The 22,453-nt window shown below is 38.3% G+C and overlaps 1 protein-coding gene and 1 long non-coding RNA gene across 8 annotated transcripts in view; one reads left to right on the forward strand and one right to left on the reverse strand.

Annotated features, from left to right (window-relative positions):
• The window catches only part of POPDC1 (popeye domain cAMP effector 1), a 36,339-nt gene extending 19,310 nt beyond the window's left edge, over positions 1 to 17,029 (reverse strand). The window contains exons 1-6 of one of the 2 annotated variants that reach the window (XM_019734999.2): positions 16,789 to 16,947; positions 16,169 to 16,338; positions 12,921 to 13,157; positions 9,989 to 10,113; positions 6,940 to 7,127; positions 6,086 to 6,194 (exon numbers count right to left, since the gene is read on the reverse strand). In XM_019734999.2, the coding sequence (XP_019590558.1) occupies positions 6,086 to 6,194; positions 6,940 to 7,127; positions 9,989 to 10,113; positions 12,921 to 13,146 (648 nt within the window). In that variant the 5' untranslated portion in view covers positions 13,147 to 13,157; positions 16,169 to 16,338; positions 16,789 to 16,947. Of the gene's footprint in view, positions 1 to 6,085; positions 6,195 to 6,939; positions 7,128 to 9,988; positions 10,114 to 12,920; positions 13,158 to 16,168; positions 16,339 to 16,788 lie in introns of both variants that reach the window. The other variant, XM_019734998.2, reaches the window with a different exon arrangement.
• Positions 17,030 to 17,126: 97 nt separating this feature from the next.
• Positions 17,127 to 22,453, forward strand: part of LOC109449098 (uncharacterized) — a 133,723-nt gene continuing 128,396 nt past the window's right edge. For all 6 annotated transcript variants that reach the window (XR_012496699.1, XR_012496701.1, XR_012496698.1 and 3 more), the window contains exon 1: positions 17,127 to 17,575. This is a non-coding gene — a long non-coding RNA (uncharacterized LOC109449098). The remainder of the gene's footprint in view (positions 17,576 to 22,453) is intronic.

Genomic DNA, 22,453 nt, shown 5'->3' on the forward strand with positions numbered 1-22,453 from the left:
CCTGGGAATTTGGACCTCTTATTCCTCTTCACCTTTCCCCCCCTTTTTAAAAATTTCAAATACAGTTGACATTCAATATTCTTTTATATTAATTTCAGGGGTACAGCATAGTGGTTAGACATTTATATAATTTAACAACTTATCCCCCTAACTAGTCTAGCACCCACCTGGCACTATACATAGTTATTACCATATTATTGACTATATTCCCTATGCTTTACATCCCCATGACTATTTTGTAACTACCAGTTTGTACTTCTTAATCCCTTCACCTTTGTCATCCTGCCCCCAAGCCCCCACCCATCTATCACCCCGATAAATCCAGTGCCCATCTGACATCATATATAGTTATTACATAATTGACTATATTCCTCATGCTATACCCTACATCCCCATAACTACTTTGTAACAACCAATTTGTACTTCTTTATCCCCTCCCCTTTTTCACCCATCCCTAAACCCCCTCGTGTCTGGCAACCATCAAAATGTTCTCTGTATCTATGAGTTTGTTTCAGTTTTGTTTATTTTGTTCTTTAAATTCCACATATAAGCAAAGTCACATTGCATCTGTCTTTCTCTGTCTGACACTCCACTCAGCACCATACCCTCTAAATCCATCCATGCTGCCACAGATAGCAAGAACCCTTCCCTGGCCGAGCAATATTCCATTGTATATATGTACTACCTCTTCTTTACCCATTCATCCATAGATGTAAACCTAGGCTGCCTCCACATCCTGGTCATTGTAAACAACGCTGCAATGAACATATGGATGCACATGTCTCCTCAAAGTAGCATTTTGGGTTTCTTGGGAAAAATACCCTGAAGTGGAATTTATTTGTCCCTTATTTGTCACTTGTTATGACCTATATCTTAAAGTCTAGTTTGTCTGGTATAAGTATTGTTACCCCAGCTTTTTGTTTGTTTGTTTCCATTTTCATGAAATATCTTTTCCCCATCCCTTTACTTTCAGTCTGTGTATCTTTTGATCTGAAGGTTCTTTGTAGGCAGCACATGTAAGGGTCTTGTTTTCTTATCCATTATCCATTCAGCCACCCTATCTTTTGATTGAAGCATTTAATCCATTTACATTGAAAGTAAGTGTTGATACATTTGCAGTTATTGCTATTTTATTATTCGTATTTTAAAATTTTTTTATTTTTTTATTTTTTTGTCTTAAAGAAGTCCCTTCTAAGATTCCTTGTAATCTTGTAATTTTGATTTGGTATTGATGAACTCCTTTAGCTTTTTCCTGTTTGGGAAGCTCTTAATCTGTCCTTCAATTCTAAATGACAGCTTTGCTGGGTAGAGTAATCTTGGTTGTAGGTAGGTCCTTGTTTTCATCACATTGAATATTTCTTGCCAATCCCTTCTAGCCGCAAAGTTTCTGTTGAGAAATCAGTTGACAATCCCTTGTAGGTAACTAACTGCTTTTCTCTTGCTGCTTTTAAGATTCTTTGTCTTTAACTTTTCATATTTTAATTATGATGTGTCTTGATATGGGCCTCTTTGGGTTCATCTTGTTTGGGACTCTCTGTGCTTCCTGGGCTTGTATATTTTTTTCCTTCACCAGGTTAGGGAAGTTTTCATCATTATTTCTTCAATAGGTTTTCAATTCCTTGCTCTCTCTCTTCTCTTTCTGGTACACCTGTGATATGAGTGTTGGTACTCTGATGTTATCTCAGAGGACCCTTAAACTATCCTCATTTTTTTAGATTCTCTTTTTCTTTTTGCTATTTTGTTTGGATGTATTCTGGTACCTTATCTTCTAAATCACTGAATCAATACTCTGCTTCATCTAATCTACTGTTGATTCCCTCTAATGTATTCTTCATTTCCATTATTGTATTCTTCTTTCTGACTGGTTCTTTTCTATGTTTTCCAGCTCCATTTTTATGTTTCCTATCTCTTTGTTGAAGTTCTCCCTAAGATCACTGAGCATCCTTATAACCAGTGTTTTGAACTCTGCTTCTGGTAGATTGCTTGTCTCTATTTTGTTTAGTTCTTTTTCTAGAGCTTTGTTCTGTTCTTTTGTTTGAGACATGTTTATCTCCCAATTTTGGCTGCCTCCCTGTGCTTGTTTCTAGTATTAGGTTGGGCTGCTGTCTCTCAATCTTAGCAGAGTGGCCTTATGTAGTAGGTGTGCTGTAGGGCTGAGTGGCACAGTCTTCTTGGTCACCTGAGCTGGGTGCTCTAGGAGTGTCCCTTGTGTGTGTTGTGTATGCCCCCCTGTTGTAGTCGAGCCTTGGCTGCTGTCTGCACATCAATGAGGATTGACCCTCGGGATGATTGGTTGTGCGGACTGGCTGTGACTACAGTGGAGGAGATGTGCAGGAGCTGACCCTACAGAGCAGGATTCACGTTAGCAGGGCATTGATGCCCGTCCAGTGTGCTTTTTGGGTGTGTCATCCCCAGAGGAGGCCGGGTAATGCTGCTGGCTGGTCCAAAACTGGTCACCAGGTGTGCCAGCCCTGGGGCCTCCTGGAAGCAGCCCCACTGCAAGCCAAATTCAGCCCAAGTTCAGATGCAGCCTCTGCCTTGCCCGGGACCACCTGGCATGAGCCACAGAGCAATCCACAGATGATCGCTGCCTGCAATGGTCTTGGAAGTGCCTCAAGTGGTCAAGCCACGAACCAACACCAGCTGTTGCTAGTGCCAGGTTTAGGGCTGCTCAGCCAGAGGTACAGGACATGCCAAAGGCAGATGCTGCTTGTTTAGGTTTTGTAAACCTTTGAGAGAGTTTTAGGAAAGTTTGTAGCATGAGTCAAGGCAGGCCATTTATACAGAAAAGCCACTGGAAGCAGCTTAGGTGTGCCCAAAAGTTAGGTGGGGCAGGTTCTCAGGGAATCATGGTGAAGGAACAGTGTTAGCTATGTTGATGGAGACTCAGATATGGAGGACACCTGCATCTCTGTACGCTGGGATGGGGGAGGGCTCAACAAAGAAATAATGGCTACCGCCAGCTCCTCCGTCCCTCGCCCTGAAGCTAGACAATTCAGTTCCTCCCTATATGTCCCTGGTGCCTTTCGAGATGCTACCCCAGTACTGGAGCTCAGAGTGAGTGAGTCTGACAATGAGTACGTCCATGCATGGGCCCTTTAAGAGGAGCACCTGGGACTCCAGCCGCTCTCTGTCTTACTCAGCCACAATCTTTGCTGGTTTTCACAGCCAGAAGTTATGGGGACTTTTCTCCCTGGCACTGGAACCCTGGGCTGGGGAGCCTGGTGTGGGGCTGGGACCCCTTTCTTCTCATGGGGGAACCTTCGGAACCTAGATATCTCTCACAATTTTTAATGGTCACACGTGGGTGTGGCACCAGCCAATTCCATGTCTCTAGCCCTCCTACCAGTTTCAAGGTGGCTTCTTCTGTATGTCCATAGTTGTAGGGCTTCGATTCAGCTAGACATCAGGCGATTCTCAATGATGGCTATTCGTAGTTTAACTGTAATTTAGGTATGGTTGTGAGGAGGTAAGCACAGCATTTACCTACTCTGCCATCTTGATCGGATTTGACTTCTACCTTTTGTAATAATGAAACTCAAGAGTCTACGAACAGTTCTAAGTAGCAACTTTGGTCTGTAAGTCCTAAAATGACTATACGCACTTTTGGAGCAGCTGTAAGTTCAGAATCTGTTTTCTCTGCTCTATCATTCTGTCTATCATTGTAATTACCACATGTACCTGCACAACATTTGCTGTGCAATCTCAAGGGACAGTCATTGAGTTCACTTGACTTTCTTTCCTCCTCTCATCCTATTGTATAATTCATTATACTCCTACCAAAGAATAAATTGTAAGAAATAAAAATTCAAAGGAAGTAGCTCCGTATCAGAATACTTGTAACTGTTTAGAGTTAGAGAAAAATGATATTACCAGGTAATGGGTGGAGCAGCTTGACCACTGACAATTTCAAGTGTCCTCTGCCATGGGCACAGGTAGTAAGAAGTTGGTTCTAGGAACACGTGAGATTTTTCATTTGCGAACTTGCTTCAATAAGAGGCAATATACTCCTACAGAGATGTGCAACAGCTATTTTTACTCTTGAGTAGCTGTCAGTGGGAACATTTTGTAAATAATCAAAACACAATCTCTCCCAAGAGCTCACTCTGTTGGAGTTTGCACCAGTTGTACAAGATACAGGTTCAATGATGCTGGAGTAGTTGTTACCCACTGACCAATTATGAAACGCCACACCAGCCTCTATGCAGAGAAAAGCTGACTGGTATTTCTAAAGGCTAAATGAATATCCTTCATCTAGCTACAAAGTACTTCGATTTTGGCCGTGTCTTTGGAATCTTCACAGCAATTACCAGGAACATTTGTCAACTTCCAAACCCCAATCCCCAAGAAGAAAGAGAACTGTAACGAGTGATAAGAATTCCTTTTTTGTTAAATCTAATTATAAATATAATCTGAAGTCCAGTGAAAAAGATAGTACATGTTATATCTTTTAATAACCACTGGCCTCTTAGGGGTTATTTGTTTCTGGAAACAAAAGAGGTTCAGTTCCCCACCCCCACCCCCCAAATTCCAGTCTCTTCAGGATCATATGAGACTGGCTACTGTGTAAAAGCACTTGCTACTATACACAGAGAAATGAATGCAACAAGTAAAAGTCAAGCTTTGGAAAGATAAATTGTAAGGAGGTCAGAGGAAAGAAAGATAGAGGAAAGAAGTGGCCCTGTACTAGTTTATAGATGGTGGTGCTTAAAGATACAGTAAGAACATAAATCTCAGTGCATAGCTGACCCTCACAAACACAAGGTCAGAGTATAAATTAGAGGAGCCAGGATATAGCATTTGCTTTCTCCTTTTGTAGCTTAAGCTCAATAAGCTTGGGAACTTCATGGTACCCAGTTAGTGAACTTATCTGAGACCTTCTAGTAGGTAATAACATAACTTTAAAAAGCTGTATGGTTATTCAGGCCAGTTACTCAGGCAGGGTGGGAGCTGGACAGGGCTGAAACCACTGCAAATAAGCTAAACTGTATGTCTGTAAAATTTCCCTTTTATCTCCATGTGGCATCCCAAGTTGTACAGCATCTTGAAATGAGACTGAAAAATAAGATTTGTCATCAAGAAACACTGACTTTTCTTCCCTCAGCCAATAACATCTTCTATTCTATTTCCTACCTACATAGGTTTACTGTCTTGCTCATAAGCAACCCTGTTCCGAGGATATTTCCTCACTGCTGTCTATCTAGAGGCTGAGACTAAAGCTGTCAACCATTTTCTTGGTTACTTTCCTACCATAATGAGGGGAATAAAACAGGAGGTCTGGGTAGTTACAGAAAGAATTACAACAAAGTGCTACATCATGTAGCAATTATTTTTTAAGATACAAAAAGAATCATGCTGTGTAGTCCACATTCAAATTGCTATAACAATGAAATACTTCATCCTTTGCCCTTAAAGATATTCATTAAATATAAAAGAGTAAAGTGATTAGATTTTTCATAAGGATTAACAAAATAAGTTTCCAGGGCAAAGCCAGTTTTCTGTTTTTCCCCAAAGAAGTAACCAATTCGATGTTTTAGGAACATTGATTATTCACAAATGATATTTTCTTTTTTTTTTTTTTTCATAATGAAAGCATTAGATGTTTTCTATGGAAAAAGTGTGAAAACTCAAATAAGCAAAAAGAAAGAAAACAAAAAAGCAATAAAACTTACAAACCAGAAATAACAGTGTCAACACTATGGCAAAATTAGGATATATCTTTTTAGACCTCTTTTTGTGCACACAGACATAATATTTTATTTAAGTTTTACAAAAATGGGATCGTACTATACCACATAGTAACCTCTTTTTTCAATAAATCATGGCCGCTTGTCTATTAATATCCTTTGGATTTTAATGAGACATAAACTAGTTTCAATCTTCTTAAAAACCATGCCAGATTTTAAAAGTTCTCATCACAAGAAAAAAAGATTATAACTATGTATAATTATGAATGTTAACTAGACTTATTGGTGTAATCATTTTGCAACATATACAAATGTCGAATCGTTATGTTGTTCTGAAACTAATATAATGTTATATGTCAATTATACCTCAATTAAAAATAAATAAAAAAAAAACATACCTGGAATTTTTCACCTTTGTGCATCTGAGTTGATCTAAATTCAGGAGAATCTATAAAGGCACAGGGGTAAATGTTATGCAGAAAATGTCCTCGATAGGAGACCTTCATTCTGATAACAGAAATTAATGTTAATAAACACATAATATTTCACAAATAACATGACAAACCTTAAAATCTCTATAATCTTATGGGTTTATATTTTGTATTCAAGTTTTAAAGACTCCATTGATGACTGACATAATTAAAAAAACTTTGTGAAGACAAGTATTTATTTCAAAATAAATTTCACCAACAATAAGAAAAAAACAATTTTAGTTTTTCCATAAACATATGACTTCCAATGCGTATCATTGCTCTTATATCCAGAGTGACCATATGATTTATTACTCAAGCTCAGACACGTTTGAGAGAAAAAGGGTGGTAGTAACAATTATTCCAGAACAATATACACTAGCTCTCTCCCCAGAAATGGACATTCCTAGAAGTTACATTTGTGATATTCAAAAAATAAACAAACACCTCTGAAACGTACACAAGCATCTTGAATTATAATGCCTAATTTAAACCTACTTCAATTTTGACTCATTAACTTTAAATAAAAGGTCAAAAAAGGTTTAAAGTGTTCACAACTGAAAATCCTGACATCAATAAGATTCAGAGCAGGAAATTCTACGTAACTTTAACATATTGTTCTGTGGCATTCCAAAACGCAGTCACAAAATGAAGGTCCACCACTAACAAATTCTGTGACTGCTTCCTCCATTATTTGGCAATATTCCCTATTCATTTCCTATCCAGAGGCCATGAGAAGATTCAAGGCAAACTGGGAATTTCAATTTCCATAGGGCACTTACTTTCCCTTCAGGAGAATACTCAGACGGTCGTCCACTGAGGTTTTATCCTCTGCAGCATAAGTCTGGCCCTTTTTCAAGGCTTGGATCATGCAAAACTGTCCAGTCAATCTTCTGAACAAATCTGGAGGCACTCGAAGTGGTTCAAACAATCGCCGGTAGATGCCATTGAGTTCCTTTTCAATCTTTACCTGAAATGCAGCAATGATGAGATGCTATACTAACACTGCGACACTGAAACATTGGCTTCTGTGGTCTCAATACAGTTTCAAGAATAAAAAAATTTGCAACACATACCATTGCCCTTCTGTATTTTAGTCAATGGAATCTTACACAGAGAATAAGCAGTGATATAAGTTCAGATGCTAAAAGGGCACTTTTGTCCTTCAACTGAACTAAGAACATATGAGGAAGATTTGCACTATTGATCACATCTCTCCCTACGTGCTATAAAGCAACTGTGGAGGTTGTGGACATTGTCACAGATTCACCTTCCCAAGCTTAGCATTTTCTATAAATACCACTAAAACTTTTAGTTTTTAGTGCACTTTTGTTCCACAGAAAGAAATTACACTAACTTTGAAATATTGTAGCAAGAAAATAAACGCACAAAATAGGAATCAATGTGGAAATACATTTATGAAAATACATTAAGCATTTTATCTACATGTAATTATCATTTAATGCATCAATATAGGAAAACAAACATCCACAGCTGCAATCATTGCTTCTCATTTATTTATTCTGCAGCAAAGTGAAGAGTGCAAAAGGTTGCAGTGTAGTTTTATCATAAGCTAAAATAAATTCTGTAGAATAGAGAACCCACTGGCAAGTAAGGCTGGCTACCGGAGGAAGAGAAAAACAGAATGGCTCAATCACCTCTGTTGTCAGACTACCCAAGGCCCAGGTCATGCCCCACCTTTGGGCCCAGCATTAGTCTGGGAAAACTGTACTGCATGTCAATGAACTTTTAGGTTCAAGTGCTTGCCCATCCCAATGAAATCTGTGGCAGTCACACTATGCAGTTTATAGACCCAGGTGATGAAAGCTGTTCACGTCACTGCAGCCTTGGCAACACTCTTCTTGTCCTGCTGTTTCATTTTAATGAAGAATCAGCATTTATGTTTTTCAAAAAAGTACGTTACAGTCCGAGAAGAAACAAAATCACAGATACTAAGTGATTTACTTACTTGGTGCTCCCACATCAACAACGTCTGAACCTTATGTTCAAAACTTAGGGTTCTAGCGAGTTCTGATATTCAGAAACTGTAATGCCCACTACTACTACCACCTACCTCTTTCCCTTCAGAGAGCTAGCTGGTAATGAGTGTTTAAAATAATTATTCCTACTTCCAGCATGCACACTAGCCAATGTGGCACAGTAATGGACATATGAACCAAAGAATCTATTGACTGATATTCATAACCTATTCACCCTGCAAGTCTTAGCTCGAGTCCTAATTCCTTCATGAAGCACTCTTAATTCTTCTCTTTGAAAGCATCCACTCATTAAATGTTTTGTTGAGCACCTATTATGTGCCAGTCATAGTTGACAGGAACAAGGAATATAACAGTAAGTGTGGCAGATAATACTATTCCCAACTATTTGCTGTTTCCACCCCCTATAAAAGGATTATACATCCCCTTACCCCATTGCACCCCCACGTTATCAGGCATAGCCAAGCCACTTACTTTGACCAATGAAATGTGAGCAGAATTGACATATGCCCCTTCTGGGTAGGAGTTTTAAGAGACACTCGGTGTTTCTCTTTTGTTCTCTTGTACTTTCCTCTCTGCTATGAGAATGCATGTCCAAACAGAACCTGCTGCTTCAGCAGAGACCCAGAAATGAAGACACACGGAATAGAATCACAGCTGACACACAAATGCCAGAGTCAATACATAAGGTGGATGAGGAAAAGAACCTGTTGCTTTCACATATCCCTAAGGTTTTCAGGTGTGTGACACAGTATAACCTACAGAAAACTAATTCCGTGTTTCCCTGAAAATAAGACCTAGCCAGACAAGCAGCTCTAATGCATCTTTTGGAGCAAAAATTTATATAAGACCCGGTCTTATTTTACTATAAGACCAGATATAAAGAATATAATATAATATAATATAATATAATATAATATAATATAATATAATATAATATAATAGCAGGTCTTAATATTTGCTCCAAAAGACACATTAAAGTTGATTGTCTGGCTAGGTCTTATTTTCGGGGAAACAGGGTACAGTAGGCAAAACAGACTGTGCTACAATGTTTGATGAGGTTACGATACAGTAGAATGCCTATTACATTTGTATCATTCAAATTGTAATTTCCTATGAATTGTCTTGTTTTCTAATAGTTTGCTACATGCATTTCTGGCCTTGAACATAAGATTATGGCAAGCACTGTATCTTTTACTTCACTGAATATTTTTGTGTGTGCCTTGGACAGTCAGTAAACATGTATGGAGTGATTTCTTGGAGCCAGGCTGTTTTCCTATTCTATTTCCATCTTTTTGTTCTTGGTAAGACCAAGCAAGATAAATCAAGAGTTGAAAAGAAAAAGTTAAATCCTAATGTTTTGGTGACAACTCATCGAAAATGGTGATTTCCTTAAAAGAATATTTTTGCATAAGATAAAAAGACATTAAATTAAAAAATTTCCATGATAAAAACAGCATGAACTATTTGTAAATAACTAATATGTTCATGAAGGTTTCCAATGAATAATTAATTTTATAACTAGGCAAAGATATTCCCAAGTGGCATTTGAATATCGATAGACAAAAGAAATAATGAACTTATGTGACTAAAAAGAGAGAATACGCTCATGTTCTCTCGTCCAAATTGCCCTGATGATTTAAAAAGTTTTACACATTTCATGGTATTCAAATGTTTCACTTTCAGGCATATATAAACAGAAAGTCTCATCTTCATAGAAATGATATTAAATGGACTAAACATGTTAGATGTTCATTCTCAGTTCTGAACAAAATACTTTACAAGCTTTTTAGCTTTAAAATTTCTTCCTCATTAATTAATTTTTAGTAATTACCGGTCTTTTCTTGTACAAAAGATATGAAAGATGCAAAATGTTGACACCAAGGAACACAGAGTTCCAGATCATGATATCCAAGGCACATCGGTAGAGCGTGGCCCAGATGATATAAAGGGTACATCCTGTTGAATAACAAAGTGAACATGTTAGATGGTTCGAATAGCATCACCATGAAGCTTAATAAACTTATCCCTTGTATCTAAAATAAACAAATTTTAGAAATAACCTAAGTCAAACATCCCATTAAGTTTCGTGTTGTTTTTCGTCTGATTAGCAAAAAAAAAAAAGAAAAACATGCTTTGATGCAGAATATTTGTAAAGTTAGAAAGTACTTTTAAAAGGGGAAAAACATCCATAATTCTACTACTTAAAGAAAACCACTACTGATATTTAATACTTTCTTACAGTCTTTATGCATTTTTACCTGATGACAAAACTACTGTAATTTTAAAACCTACTCTTTTACTTATTGTAGTAATTTTCTCATTCATTAAAACTCTTCATGTATTTAGTTTTTAATGATTGTAACTGATTAAAGCATAATTTATTTAATCATCTCCCTACTGGTGGACAGATGAGATTTGTTTGAGGTGTAATTTTTGATAAGTACCCAAATATCTTTATATATAAAAATTGAACTGTTTTGTGACTGTTTGCTTAGGATAGATTACCTGACAGTCAGTCAAGGGAGTGAACTTTATAGCTTTTGATGACATTGAAGAATTGTTTTCTAAAACCTTTCTAACAAATTAATAATCATACTAGTTGGGAATGCCAGTATCAAGTTGTCCGTACCATAAAATTTGAAAACTCTTAATTTGATAGTAACGACTTTTGTATATTTTGCATTTCCATGATTATTGGTGAGCTTGAATATTTTACCAAAATCTTCCAGCCATCTGAATTTTCACTTGGTAATTATCCATTCATCTATGGAAATCTTCCTATTTTTCTTATCAATTCTCTTACTTTAGATAAAATATCAAGATTTTTTTTAATTTCTTCTTTTTTTTTAACTTTTTTTAAATTTTTTTAAAGTGTGTTTTTCCAGGACCCATCAGCTACAAGTCAGTAGTTGTTTCAATCTAATTGTGGAGGGTGCAGCTCACAGTGGCCCATGTGGGGATCGAACTGGCAACCTTGTTGTTAAGAGCACCACGCTCTAACCAACTGAGCTAACCAGCCGCCCCAATATCAAGTTTTTTTAATATCAATTTTATGGTGAGAGAGTTCACATTTTTAATTTAAAATAAAATTATCAATATGATTCAAATGTATCAATGACACACACACACAAAAGCTAACCTTTCATGTTAAAAAGTTATTCATTTGTAATATTTTATTTCATCAGAATAATTTGGGACATTTTATGCTGAATAACAGCATAAAATGTAAAACTTTAAATGTTCTTTAAATAATATTTCATAGCAAATTCTGAAGAAATTTAAAATATTATTACTTAAAGGAGACAAAGAAACAATAATGGAAGGGCTGACTGGGAAGCTGGAGGAGCTGAAGTGTAGAACTGGTTAGGCCACTTTCCCGCCTTAGTTTTGGATAGTCATTTAACTTCTCTAGGCCTCAGTTTCTTCATTTATAAAGTTGGACTAAATGGTATCCTTGGTGCATTCCACCTCCAAAACCCTGTCTTCAAATTCATAATTAGCTTCTGGTTTTGATAAAGTGTTGTTTTTGTTTGTTTGTTTTTAATTCAACACGGCTCCTCCTGCTACAATCCTTATCTTTTTCAGAAATAACAGACAGAAGTCCCACAAGCTACCTTCTAGTTACCCTTCCAGCCTCTTCTTCGGCCATTCCATGTCATATTTCATATATTTCAGGCACAATGAACTACTCTTTATTCTTCCTCAGTACGCTGAATTTCCAGCTCCTCTGTGACTTTTACCTGGATACCACACACGCCCACACTCAAAGAAATCCTGCTCATCTTCCAAAAGCCAGCTCCAATGTCTTTTCCTCAGTGGGACCTTGCTCCATCTTCCTGCTAAGCCTGTCACTCTCTCCATTTCTCCCTGGCACTGTGCGCACATCACATGTGACTACCCATCTGTTCCTCTCTGGCCTCCCAAAGAGTGTCTTTCTCAAGGATGGAGAATGCCATCTTCAATTTTTCTCTGATACATTACAGGTGCTCAAAAATGCATTGAATAAATGAATCATTAGGGAAAGAATTACAGAGAGTAATTTGTCAAGAATCACTGACTAAAATAATAATTCAATTGTTTTAGTATTTTGATATTAATCAATTTAATCTGCTTCATCAGGGTTATTGGGGCCCCCAAAAAGAGACTTGAACTATTGTATCTGGGTAATTGATCTTGCTCTCAATGGTGCTTTGCTGGCCCCTGCAAGTAAATGCCTATTCAATTAATAATATTTAAGACTATATAGTACTTACTATGTGCCAGGCACTATTAGTCAAATGTGTACACACACACACACACACACACACACACACACACACACAATCATTTAATTCTCACAATCCCAGGAGGTGGTATTATTTTTACCCTTATTTGACACGCAGGGAAACTGAGGTATAGAAAGGTTAAATCACTTGCCCCAGTTACACAGTAAGCGAGTATAACCAGGATTCAAGTAAGCAAGTGAAACCAGGATTCAAATCACACAATCTGGCTCCAAAGTCCACACTCTTACACAAGAATGGATTTTCTGGTATCTGGAAAATCTAAACAACATATGAAAACATACAAAGGTTTATCTAAAGTATGTAAGGGAGAAGTATGACATGTGAAGGCCTATGTTCTAAGTTACTTGATATACTGCTAATTTGGTAACAAAGACATATTTTTGGTATGCTATAGACCTGACAAGGAATTCTCTGAAGCTCCCAATGCAAAGCTGATCCGAATCGAGTTACATATAGGTATCCAGTTAGGTATCTTACCTACAGTTAACATCCCCCTAAGAAGAATCATATGGAGGTGAAGAGTAGTTGGAATAACCAACCCAATTGCAAAACAAATATTTGCTACATGAAAAACTAGATGATGTATCTCTCTCCAGTTTTCACAAGTGGTCTCATTGGCAGGCACAGGTATAATACTTTCTAGCTCAGGTGTAAAACCTATTGCAGTTGATTGTGCTAATGGGCTGGATTCGGTATAATTCATCTTGAAAATTCCTGTAAAAACAAATAAACAAAAGGACAATCATAAAAATAGCAGATGTATCTTATTGCCCCTATAGATGGTATACCAAAATTATTTCTGTGAACTAATTGTTGGTAAATAGATTACTCTGGTGCTTATAAATTAGACAGACCTCGGTCCAAATCCCAGCTTTGTCATATATTAAATGTATCAATTTCCTTATCTTTTACATGATGATAATAATACCTCATTTGATTTTATGATTAACATTTGACTTTATCATTAAATGAAATAAAATATATATAATACTTAGCATAGTACACTATTCTTATATATTTGTATATATGTATACCTATCTCTCTATATATCTGTAATATCTATATATCTGTATATAAACATACATGAAGGTAGGAGAGAGAGGAATGATGGAATTAACTAGTCCAAAAGATAATCACCAATGTTCATAAACCATAGCAACTGCAAAGTTATTTGGTATAGTCTTCCATCATATTTCTTCTAGTGACAGTGAATCCAAACAGAGAAAAAAATAACTGGAAAAACTGATTTTTTAAATACTTTCAAAAAAACTCAACACTCTCATATTTACTATTTGAAGGCTTAGGATATTTGGAAGGCTCTATTTTTATATTATCATGAAATCACTGCATCATACATATATACATTTTACATTATCATTTATGCACATAATAAATACATTACTATCATCATTTTTATATACACACAGAGATATAACATTTACTCTTTCTCTTAGTGTCTAATTTAAATCCCTACTTTCTTTCCCATAAAAATCCTAGTTGGTTGCATCTCACAAATTGAAAAATAGTAAACTTTCATTTTACTTAGATGTAGGAACAGTTATGAATATACATTTAACTATTTAATATTAAAGTCTGTAGCAAATATATTTCAAAGAATATATATTTCACACAAAGTGGCACTACTTTCTAACTGTATTACTTGTCTCTGATACTTAAAAAACTCTTTCTATTATTAATTATACAAATTGGTCTTACAAAAACTATGTAGATTTACAGAATATATGAATTATTCTGTTTCAGGAAAAGAATTCCAAATGGGGAGATGAATGTACCTTTAAATTTAATTTAGAAATATATATTTCTTTCCAAATAAGGTCATGCAATTAACCATACTTTCCCATTAATTTTTTTTTATCACACATAAAGGCTTTAGGTGGTAGAATAATTGGGACAGGCTAGGCATTTTTAAAGTATGTCATTACACAAATGTGAAAATTCCACGTCTCTTAAAATGATAAAAAAACATACACACACAAACTTACAAAAGTGAATGAAATGATTAAAGTCAATTAAAGATCTCTTCACATAATTCTGAAATAGCTCATAAATATAAGAGAAATAGTTGATTAGGCATCATTATTTTAATAACTCTACTTACACAAAAGTTTGCTTTCAAGAACCAAATCAGAATTAATCTCATAATTTCTGCAGGACGGAGAATGATATTAAATGTCCTCTATCACTCGTAAGCTAATGTCTGTGTCAGTTTATGTACTAGCATTACATAAGCTAACAATTAACTACCATTTCTACTGCACTTTAGAATGTGCTTTCACTCCTGTTGTCCTATTTGTTCTTCTAACTACTCTATGCTCCCCATGAGGTAGGAGCAATGTCATATTCATTTATGTATATCCAAGGCTTAGCCTCTGTAGAAGATGCCAGAGGCAGAGGTGAAAGCCATATCAAAGGGACACAAACAATGAGGAACACCGTTAGAAATCACTTTTCAGTCTCCCCAAACCTCAGTAGTAAAGACGGGAAAGGGAGTATCCTTCCTGAGGTTGAGAGAATCAACGTCCAAACAAGCCCCAGAGAGCCACATAAGCCAGGGAAAAGTCTGTGCCTGGGTCCGCTTCTTCCTAGGAACAGATGTGGCTGGACTAAAGGCAGGTAGACTAGATGGTCTCTGAAACCTCTTCAAGTTTTAATAGCTTGTGTCTCTAATACACATTTATATAATAAGCTAATGAATACATACTCCCCCTCCCACATCTACCCAATTATACCTGTGTTGCCAACTAATCCACTGCAGTTCAATTTCAGGCTTTTAAAAGTTCTTCAAGTAGCATTAAAAGTACCAGTTTCTGGTCCAAGAGAAATGATAGGAAAACTGCGATCATACTGACCCAAGAACCAGGAAATAATACGAAATTTTAAAAGGTGGGATCATCTTACAACATATTTTGATACACTACACCTTATTAAAGATGTACATACATACAGTCTACATATTTAATTTGTATATGTATTTATTGTGCTGTATAATAATTAACATTATATATTTATTATATACAATTTATTACTTAGTTTTGTACGTTTATTGTCTATTATTTTTCTATGTATATGTATCTATATATCTATTTTGAAATGCCAGTCACCTATTGTCAATAAATATTGATAGGATCTTACCAGTTTCAACTTCCTTGCATACCTATTAGTGGATTCAAGTGATTCACACTGAACTATCCTTATACAGAGAATGAATGGGTCTAATGAGGAAGATTAGACTGATAAATTGGTAAACGTTCAGATTAATATTGACTAAATTAAGAAAAATTTTCTTTCTCCTATTAGTTCCCTGGATACTAATTCCTTAAATTCCCTGTTCTAGTAAAGTTCTTTTTATCTTTTGGTTTTCAAATAGGTATTTGCAGAGCTAAATAGCTAAATGGTGAAACTAACCTTAACCCTTCACCAAACTACAAAAACGAGAAACATAACAGCAATGAGCAAAAGTCGTGCTACTAGACGTATTCAATTCATTCTATAATTTTGACCGAACCTTTGTACATTTCGGAACGGCAAAGGACATTACGTCGCCAAGAGTCTTTTTGCACTTCTTGCTTCAAAGGCAAGCAGTTTCTGGGACTTGTCTGGCCAACAAATCCGTTACCCAAAGCCTTAGAAAGGGGTTTGCGGAGGGATAGTGGCGAAGATCTCGGATTCTCTAACCATCTACGACCCCCAGGGGCCCCGCTCACCTGGCTCCTTAAAGGAGGAAGGTCAGTGTCAACTGTTTTTGACCCGGAGCTCTCGAGCCAGGAGGGATGTACTCTTAGCGCCGTGCCCTACCTCGCACTCACAGCCCCGGGCCGGGGTGGGGGTGGGGGGGACGACACCGTGCACCTCCTCCACGCGGGACCTGGCGGCCCTACAGCGGGGAAGGAGGGGCCGTAGTGGGTTCGGGGGTAGTGAGCCCCGGGAGTCCAGCGGGGAAAGGAGAGGCGGAGCTGACCGGGTTTGCCCGAGGCAGAGCGCGGGAACCGGCCCGATGGGGGCCGAGCTCCGGGGACGTTGGCGCTGCCAGACCCGAGTTGCGGCAGCTGACACTTGAAGGTGTGTGGCCTCGGCACCCAGACCCGCGGAGAAGGGCGGCTTCCAAGGACTGGGAACCCTGAAAGGGTGCGGCCAGCGAGGAGAAGGCGGGGCTCCCGGTGGCCGAGGCGCAGAGAACGGGCAGCTGCTGCCGGAGCAGCCAAAGTTGCTCCCAGCAGAGCCGGGATCCAACTTTCGCTTCCCGATTTAGCCCCCAGGAGCGCGTTGCTGCAAATAGCCAGGCTTGCGGGGGCAGCGGGCTGCAGTTGCGCCTCCCGCTCCTTACCTGGCTTGTCCCTGGCACCGAGCCTGGTCCGCGCTGGCCAAAGTTTGGGGCAGCAGCGGTGGGGCGCGGAGGACACGGTCTCGGCGGCTCGACGGGAGCCCGACGCGAAAGCCTCGGCGGATTGGTGGGTCGCTAGGCTCCTCGGCGCGTGCCGGGTCCCGGCGCCCGCAGCGGCTTTGACTAAAATAGGCATCGCGGCGGCGGCGGCTGGGGCTGGGGCCGCACCGCGCACGCGCCCAGCGCCCCGGCGCCCCCGGCGGGCGGAGCCCGGGGCCTCGGCCAGGACTCCTCGCCTGTCTCTTCCAACTCTACCGCCACGTCGGTACCACCGTGCTCAGTTTGAAACACCCTCTTATTGCTTTCCTCGTTTCCTCTATACTTCTCGATTGTCCTTGTTTGGACACGAGTGGGGGGCGGCCGGCATCGTGGCAGCAGCGGCACTGGCCGCTCATCCGCAAGGGGATAACTCAAGCAATAGAGTCCCAGTAGGGAGAGGAATAAGGGGGAGAAATGAGAGCTAGAATCTTCGTTTCCCCTCAAAGTCCAACGCCTCATCGCATAACTCCTTTCTGGGACAGTCGCCCGTAGCTCCGCAGGAGCGGGCAAGGGCCGGGAGAGCGCTCACTCGCTTACGAGCCTGGCGGCGAAGGCTGGCCATTAGGTCCGCACAGACGCAGGACACCGCCCTCGGGGACCCGCCGGGGGCCAGAGCAAGCCAGCCCTGCTTGCTGCAGGGGCCACGCCGGAGAGACTTTTGACACAAGCCACCGTTTTGTTTTCAAAGAAGGTGGGTATTTATCTGAAATTTGCATTCCCACGGCGTTGTAGGGCCCTGCACTGTAAGCGAAGCTCCACCGGGTTTGCCATGTAAATTTGGTAGATTTGGGACCATAAATTGGAAAACAAGATATGAAAGTATGCTCCAATCAATCTTTATTGTTTATAGAGGACAACTATTTGGGGTAAGAAATACAGGGCAAATTAATGAAGAGTTGGCATGAGGGGAGGGTTTGGAGGACAAAAGAGGAAGGTTAGATGGGCATTCACAGTTTCCACCCAAAGTGTCTCATTGTAGGATAGAATTTGTCCTATTGTTAGAGGATGAGGTCACTCATGCATGGCAAACATGATCTAAATGTAAAAAAGACCACAGGTACATTATAAAGTGAGTATCCAGAAGTGCACAGTTGCCAAATCTCACCAGTAGAGAGGCAGTTCAGCATAGCGTCCAAGATCATGGGCTATAGTGCTGGGGAGACCCAGTTTGAATCCTGCCTCTGTTACCAGCTAGCTGTGTGACCTGGAGGGAGTTAGCTTTTTCTATGCCTCGGTTTTCTCTTTTGTACTATGGGGCTGCTGCTGCTGCTAGTGATGATTGTACCACTATTGCATAGGATTGTTTTAAAGACTAAATGACTATGTGGGTGTGTGCATATGTGTATCCACATATCCACTTTGAGCACTTTGTATAATTGCAGAAGTCAAACGTGACTTGTATTCATCTTTTATCGGTGTATATTGAGTATTAAAATTAATACAGTTTTTTCCTTTCTTAACATATATATAGTGCCAAAAAACTATACACATTTTAAGAAAGAAAAAAACTATTAAAATTGTAATACTCAATATATACCGATAACAAAAGATGAGTACAAGTCATGTTTGACTTCTCCAATTATAAGAGGTGCTCTTCAGCGTCCAGACACTTCTGATTATGGCGAACTACTGCTTGAGCATAGATAACATCTCTTAAAATGTGTATACGTTTTTTGGCACCCCCAGCATATAGCTTAGAATGGCACATGGTACATGGTAAGTTCTATGTATATGAATATATGTTATACTTATAAAGCCCCTTCTCTAACATGTTTGAAATTTGCTAAACTATACAAGATTAGTTTTCAAGGCTACTTCATCAGAGTCTGTTTCTTTTGAGATGCTCTGTAGCCATTTTGTAGCTACCACTAAATACATTTTAAGATGTAGATATAATAAAAATGTGCACAAATATTTTGCATGGATATTCATTGGAAAGTGACCTATAGTAATGAATATTGGAAATAACCTAAATTCTAACCATAGGGGACTAAGTAAATTATAAGACATCCAAAAAATCTTGTTCTAAGCAGCTATTAAAAATAATTTATAGAAAGATAATAGAAACATAATAATGTCTGTTAATTATATAGAACAGAGGTCAGCAAACTGTGGCCCAAAGGGCCCAGCCCACTGCCTATTTTTGTACAGCCCGTCAACTAAAATTGTCTTTACAGTTTTTTAATAGTTGAAAAAAATCAAAAGACTATTTCATGACATGAAAATTATATGAAATTCAAATTCAGTGTCCATAAAGTTTAATTGGAACCCAGCTACCTTATTCATTTCTAGCTGCTTTTGTACAAAAAGATAGCATTGAGGAGTTGGAACAGAAACCATATGACCCTGCAAAGCTCTAAATATTTACTATCTGGCTCTTTACGGAATAAGTTTACTGCCCCTGATACAGAGTGTACTTTGTGCCAGGCACTGTTATAAGTGTTTTAGATATATTAAGCCATTGAATCTTCACAATGGACCCTATGAAAAATCAGTTACTATTTTTATCTCTATTTTATAGAGGAGAAGCTGAGGTAAGAGAGGTTGAGTAGCCTGCTCAGGGTCACACAGCTGGCGAGAAGCTGAACCAGGATATAAACCAGGCAGTCTAGTTCCAGAGCTTGGACTCTCATCCGCTAGCTACACAGGTTCTGCCACCTTTTAACTCTAGCTATTACTGTCTCCCATGGAAAGAGGTTAAATAGAAAAAGGCAAGTTACAAGTGTATATAGAATATTACAAATCGCCCAGGATGGTAAACACTAAAATGCTTATATTCCTTACCTCAGAGTGGTGAGATTGTAAATGATTTTTCTGTTTCATTCCTCCTTCTATACATTCCTTTTTTCCTTCCTTTTTTCCTTCCTTCCTTCCTTCCTTCCTTCCTTCCTTCCTCCCTTCCTTCCTTCCTCCCTTCCTTCCTTCGTCTTCCTTTCTTCCTTCCTTCCTCTACCTCTCTTCTTCCAACACCTCCTGCTTCCTTCCTGCTGCTTCTCTTGCTAAATGTTCTGCAATGATTATATGTTAATTTTTATAATTTTAAAACATATTTATTACAATAGTAAAGCTCAGGTTTTGGCTTTTGCAGATGGGAAAGCCCGACTCCAGAGGTATGTTCTGGTGTCAGCTGTTAAGGACACATTCGCACCTTACCTAGCCTGACAGGATACTGTAAGGCATTTAGATAGTGTAAAGATTGCATACTTTTACTGAAAGAGCACTGGATTCGATATCGTAAGACTTGAGTCCTGGCCTTTGGTAGAGCTTGTGTTATCTCTGAGTCTATGTTCCATAGATAGAGGAGACTGAACCAAACCTAAATACTTCACTATAACCCTTCTAAGGTTTAAAAGCATAAATTTATATTTAAATTCTTTATCACTGATATATGAATACTAGCTCTATAAAGTTCAGAAGAAGAATTCTAGACACAAAAACTCGGGTTTGGGAATGACTTAGGCTCCTTGGTCTCCTCCTGCTGGTCATGATTGAAGATTCTGAGCACTATTTGAAAACTAATATGATGCAAGGAGGTAACTTGCACAGAAGTATAGAATGAAAAGTATATGAGGCATAAATAACAATATATAGGGCAGCTAGTCTCCTCTACAAAAACTCTGGCTAGTACAGCTTAGATTGCCATAAACAATTATGTCTACCTCTATTTCTCTACTGGCATCCTAGTTTGCTTTTATTGTTTGAACAAAACCTGATGTGATTTCAAAGTTCAGATAGAATAAGTTTTGTGAAAATAAAACAAGATCTGAGGAGTCATTGGTTTTAAAAGTATGTAGCATTATATTTTTTGTCTACATCTGCCCATGGTTTACATCAGTATAGACTTTCTTTCAACTGTTCCTTTTAATTGTATGAAGACTATAGCTTCTTCTTTTTTTTAAGATTTTTATTAAAATATAGCTAACATACAATATTATATTAGTTTCAGGTGTACATCATAGTTATTCAACAGTACCCATATAGCTCTATAGTTATTATCATATTATTGACTATATTCCCTATGCTGTACTTTACATCCCCATGACTGTTTTGTAATTACCAATATGTCCTTAATCCCTTCCCCTTTTTCACCCACCCTCAATTCCCCTCCCATCTGGCAACCATCAGAATGTTCTCTGTATCTATGAGTTTGTTTCTGTTATATTGGTTTGTTTATTTTGTTTTTTAGATTTCACTTATATGTGAAATCATATGACATTTGTCATTTGCTGTCTGACTTACTCCACTCAGCACAGTACCCTCTAGGTCCATCCATGTTATTACAGATGGCAATATTTCATTCTTTTGTGGGGCTGAGTAATACTCCATTGTATATATGTACCACCTCTTCTTTATCCATTCATCCATTCAGGAACACCCAGGTTGCCTTCATATCTTGGCAATTGTCAATAATGCTGCAATGAACATTGAGATGAGCATGACCCCTCGAAGTAGCGTTTTGGGTTTATTCAGTTAAATTCCCAGTTAAATATCCAGAAGTGGGATTACTAGGTCCTTCTTTGGCTCTTGTTATAGTCTTAGTTTTAAAGTCCATTTTGTCTGCTATAAGTATTGCTACCCCATCTGTTTGTTTGTTTGTTTGTTTCCATTTTCATGAAATATCTTTATCCATCCCTTTACTTTCAGACTGTGTGTGTCTTTCAATCTGAAGTGAGCCTCTTGTAGGCAGCATATGTAAGGGTCTTGTTTTCGTATCCATTCAGCTCCCTTATCTTTTTTTTTTTTTTTTTTAAGTATGTTTTTCCAGGAGCCATCAACTCCAAGGCAAGTAGTTGTTTCAATCTAGTTGTGGAGGCCCCAGCTCACAGTGGCCCATGCTGGGATCAAACCAGCAACCTTGTTGTTAAGAGCACCGTGCTCTAACCAACTGAGCTAACCAGCCACCCCAGCCCCCTTATCTTTTGATTGGAGCATTTAATCCATTTGCATTGAAAGTAATTGTTGATACACATGTAGTTATTGCCATTTTATTATTCATAGTTTTGATTCTCTCTCTCTCTCTCTTTTATTTATTTTTTTGTCTTAAAGAAGTCCTTCTAAGATTCCTTGTAATTCTGGTTTGGTGTTGATGAACTTCTTTAGCTTTTTCTTGTCTGGGAAGCTCTTTATCTGTCCTTCGATTCTAAATGATAGTTTTGCTGGGTAGAGTAATCTTGGTTGTAGGTCCTAGTTTTCATCACTTTGAATATTTCTTGCCAATCCCTTCTGGCCTGTAAAGTTTCTGTTGAGAAATCAGCTGACAGTCTTATGGGAGCTCCCTTGTACCCTGTTTCCCTGAAAATAAGACCTAGCCGGACAATCAGCTCTAATGTGTCTTTTGGAGCAAAAATTAATATAAGGCCCAGTATTATATTATATTAAAGACCTGGTCTTATATTATAGTAAAATAAGACTGGGTCTTATATTAATTTTTGCTCCAAAAGACTCATTAGAGCTGATTGTCCAGGTGGGTCTTATTTTTGGGGAAACACGATAGGTAACTGCTTTTCTCTTGCTGCTTTTAAGATTCTTTCTTTGTCTTTAAACTTTCACATTTTAATTGTGATGTGTC

Source organism: Rhinolophus sinicus, linkage group LG05 (assembly GCF_036562045.2).
Source record: "Rhinolophus sinicus isolate RSC01 linkage group LG05, ASM3656204v1, whole genome shotgun sequence".
NCBI classification, from domain to species: domain Eukaryota; kingdom Metazoa; phylum Chordata; class Mammalia; order Chiroptera; family Rhinolophidae; genus Rhinolophus; species Rhinolophus sinicus.